The 3,884-nt window shown below is 34.4% G+C and overlaps 1 protein-coding gene across 1 annotated transcript in view; it reads left to right on the top strand.

The window, feature by feature from the left end:
• The first annotated feature begins 271 nt into the window (after window positions 1-271).
• Window positions 272-3,884, top strand: part of LOC127158529 (H-2 class I histocompatibility antigen, Q9 alpha chain) — a 10,495-nt gene continuing 6,882 nt past the window's right edge. The window contains exons 1-2 of the mRNA XM_051101614.1: window positions 272-431; window positions 1,993-2,253. Of these exons, the coding sequence (XP_050957571.1) occupies window positions 383-431; window positions 1,993-2,253 (310 nt within the window). The 5' untranslated portion in view covers window positions 272-382. The remainder of the gene's footprint in view (window positions 432-1,992; window positions 2,254-3,884) is intronic.

The following is a 3,884-nucleotide window of genomic DNA, read 5'->3' as shown; positions in this document are numbered from 1 at the left end:
CTATAACGTTCGTCTTTTGATCAATATAGTCAAACCTAACCTAATGGGTCTTAGCACGTTTAAAACAAAAGACCGATGACAAGAGAGGGAAAAAAAATTGACCGCGGCTCTATGTCTTACATATTCTTCACATTCCCTTCATTACTAGCCTATTTTGTCTTCACTTTCGGGATCAACCCAGTATAGGAAATTCCTTGTAGTAACTTGTGACGTCAAACATATCTAGAAAATCTATTGGCTGGAATTTAAGAGTTTATTAATACAGTCGCGCAGAGACATTTAGCCAGATCACAGAAGACAACCGAGAGGTCTGGAGTAAAATATTTCAAGTCTTTTCACCAGAACGTTTTTTTTCTGAACTGTTTCTCAGCCAAAACCAAACATGCGACCTGTAGTGCTTTTGCTCATCGGAGTTCATCTTGCCTATGCTGGTGAGTAGTACTGTTTATTTTATGGTTGTTCTTTGGAGCAGTTCTATTACACTACAAAAGCCCATATGAATACTCAACGTGATTTTTTTAGTTATTTATTGATTAAAAAAAAAAAAAAAAAAACTATGTTGATGATATTTTTAGTCCTTCAGCTTACTTTAAAAAAATACTGAAAATTTTAATTAGAAAGAATGAATTGCGGAGTATTTTGTGCGTGTAAAATAAAACAATCTATAATAACCTAGCTCATATATTTATTTTACCAAATACATTTGTCTGTTGTTGGTTTGACGCTTTTAAAAACTCACACTGTTTTTTAATCATTGCGTCTTCTAGAATCTAAACATGATAGTATGCTGTATGAAGAGCGGCGTTTAGTAGTAACATGTATATAGCGACTAATGAATTGTCCCCAGCAATAATTTTTAAATATATAACAATTAAATATATGGCTATATGTAACCACTGTTGTTGTCATTTAGGTCGCATCTGAACTGGGTCATACCACTGACATTACCTGAGAAGTTAAATATGCTAGAAAACTGCGCTCTTCCAAGGAGTTGCACTTGACTTCATGTTGTTAAACTGAATGTGCAAAGCAAACTGTTAGCTGAAATATCCACAAAATTAAAAACAACACTGAAACTAAAGCGCACGGTTTACCTGCGCGTGAAAGTTGTGGTCTTTAGGCTACTACAGCATCAGTAGTTAGTTTCTTTCACATTCATCATTGGTCTGATTAATTTTTAATATCAAAACACCGAAATACACTGTGTAATTCTCACCCTACCTGTACGTGCTCTACAAATGCTGTTATGTCTCCACCAATGTCAAAACTAAAACTACACACCTATCAGATGCATGCAGATTTGCAGATCAGTTTTATTTCCGACCTGACAAACATTTTTCTACCCAGACACCTTTGACGAAATACATTACAAACCCCATGCAGTTTTGGTTGATGGATTAAGAACAGGTAAACCTCATAATGACTCTATAGGAAAAAAAAATCCCAAAACAGCAGAGAGAGAAAAAAACGAAACCCATTTAGAGGATTCACGTCTCTATCCGTGGGGGAAAATGGCTTGGATAATTTGACTGCCGTTTTTATGGCCACTAGATGGCAATACGAGGATACAAATAAACTGTACCATTGCAACCATCATTATAACTGAAGACTTTGTGTGAAAAGACAAATTGAAAACAATGGAAAACGTGTACTAGCTACACATCATTGTAGCATTTTTTTCTTCATTCCATCATTGCAGAGTTTTCAAATGATACTTTACATCCAACAATAGATATGCCTTTCTTAATTTGTCTTTTCTTGATGTAAGATCTTGAAAGGATTAATGCACCTGTATTGTATATAACAAAGCTTGTCTATTGCGTCAAGATGTATGTCTATTTGTCTGTTGTTGTTTTCTGTATTCTTGTGATATACTGTAATTACTCAGAGCTCCTATAAACTGAACTTTTCATATTAGCACACTTGGCTACATAAAGTAAATAAAAAAATAAATACAAATTCTGTTCTAACTGTTTTTGTCTCTGTCCACAGCAAAACACTCTCTGAAATACTTCTACACTGGTGTGTCTGGAGACATCGACTTCCCAGAGTTCACTATTGTTGGTCTGGTTGATGAAGGGCAGTTTATGTATTTTGACAGTAACATAAAGAAAGTTGTGCCAAAGACAGAGTGGATCAGACAGAATGAGGGAGCAGATTACTGGGACAGAGAGACTCAGACTGCATCTGGCACACATCCGTCCTTCAAAGGCAGCATCCAGAACATAAAAGAACGATTTAACCAGTCAACAGGTATGGAAACAAAACTAAGGATTTTTTTGTTTGTTTTTGATCACTGGGGGCTTCCTTCGCTGTTTTCTGTTTGTTTGTTTTTGTTTTTTTTGGTTAGTTTTTTATTTAGTTAGTTATTCTAACTGTGATTGTGCAACCACCTAGAACACCCTAACAACCACCCTAGTAATGACAAAGAACACCCTAGCAACTGTCTAGCAACCACCCAGAGTACACTAGCAACTGGCTAGCAACCACCCAAACACCATAGCAACTGCTTAGCAACCTCCCAGAAAACCCTAGCAATCACCCACAACATCCCAACAACCACATAGCAACCACTTTGAACTCTCTAGCACAGGGGTGCCCAACCCTGTTCCTGGAGATCTACCTTCCTGCAGAGTTTAGTTCCAATTATAATCAAACACACCTGTCTGTAATTATCAAGTGCTCCTTTAGATCCTAATTACCTGGTTCAGGTGTGTTTGGTCAGGATTGGAGCTGAACTCTGCAGGAAGGTCGATCTCCAGGACCAGGGTTGAGCACCCCTGCTCTAGTGACTGCTTAGCAACCACCTAGCAACAAACTAGAACACCTTTGCAACTTCTTAGCAACCATCCAGAGTACCATAGCAACTGCACAGCAATAGTCTTGAATCCACCTAGAAAACTAGTAACTAGTAACTAGTAACACTAGTAACCTAACAATACCCACAGCAATCTGTGTCTGATAGACTTTACTTTCAAACCTTGAACTTTTAAAACCACTTCAAACACAAACCTACTTCAAGGTACAAGCTTTTAACATTTTCTCAAGCCAACATAAAGTTTATGATAGTCTAATATAGCTTCTTTTGTAGGAAATCAACTGGTTCTGCTTTAGAAACAGAGAAGAAAAAGGGAAATGTGTGAGCAGAGATGCTTTAGATGAGATGAAAATATTAGAACTTTTTTATTATTTTCAGTGGGAAAAAATAGATCATTATTATTGCATAAATATTAAGTAGTACCATGGAATCTCTGAAAATGCAAAATAAAGAATAAAAAATGTTATCAAACACAAATATTACATTGCATTGATTTTACTGAAATTAAAAAATGTGTGAGTACAGATGCTTTAGATGAGGTGAAAATATTAGAAAAAAAAGTATTATTTTCAGTGGAAAAAATGATCACAATTATTGCATAAATATATAATTAGTACCACAAAGTTCTCTCAAAATACTAAATGAAAAAGAAAAAATATTATCAAACTAAAATATATTACATTGATTTTACTGAAAATAAAACAAAGTTACATTTCAGGTGTTCAAACTTTAAGCTTTTAAAAACAATTCAAATTTAAAACTACTTCAAACTTCATGCTTTTTATACTGCTTTCTCAAGCAACATAAAGTTTGTCTTGACAATCTTTGCAATCTAGATCTTTTGTAAGAAATGAACTGGTTCTATTTTAGAAACAGAGGAGAAAAAGTGAAATGTGTGAGCAGAGATGCTTTAGATGAGATGAAAATATTAGAATTTGTTTTTATTATTTTCAGTTGGAAAAATGTCTAATAATTATTGCATAAATATTCATTAGTACCATTATGAAAAATAAAGAATAAAAAATATTATCAAACAAAAATATATTACATTGATTTTACTGATAAT

Source organism: Labeo rohita, unplaced genomic scaffold, assembly GCF_022985175.1.
Source record: "Labeo rohita strain BAU-BD-2019 unplaced genomic scaffold, IGBB_LRoh.1.0 scaffold_155, whole genome shotgun sequence".
Classification (NCBI taxonomy): domain Eukaryota; kingdom Metazoa; phylum Chordata; class Actinopteri; order Cypriniformes; family Cyprinidae; genus Labeo; species Labeo rohita.
This window is presented reverse-complemented; position numbering and strand designations above follow the sequence as displayed.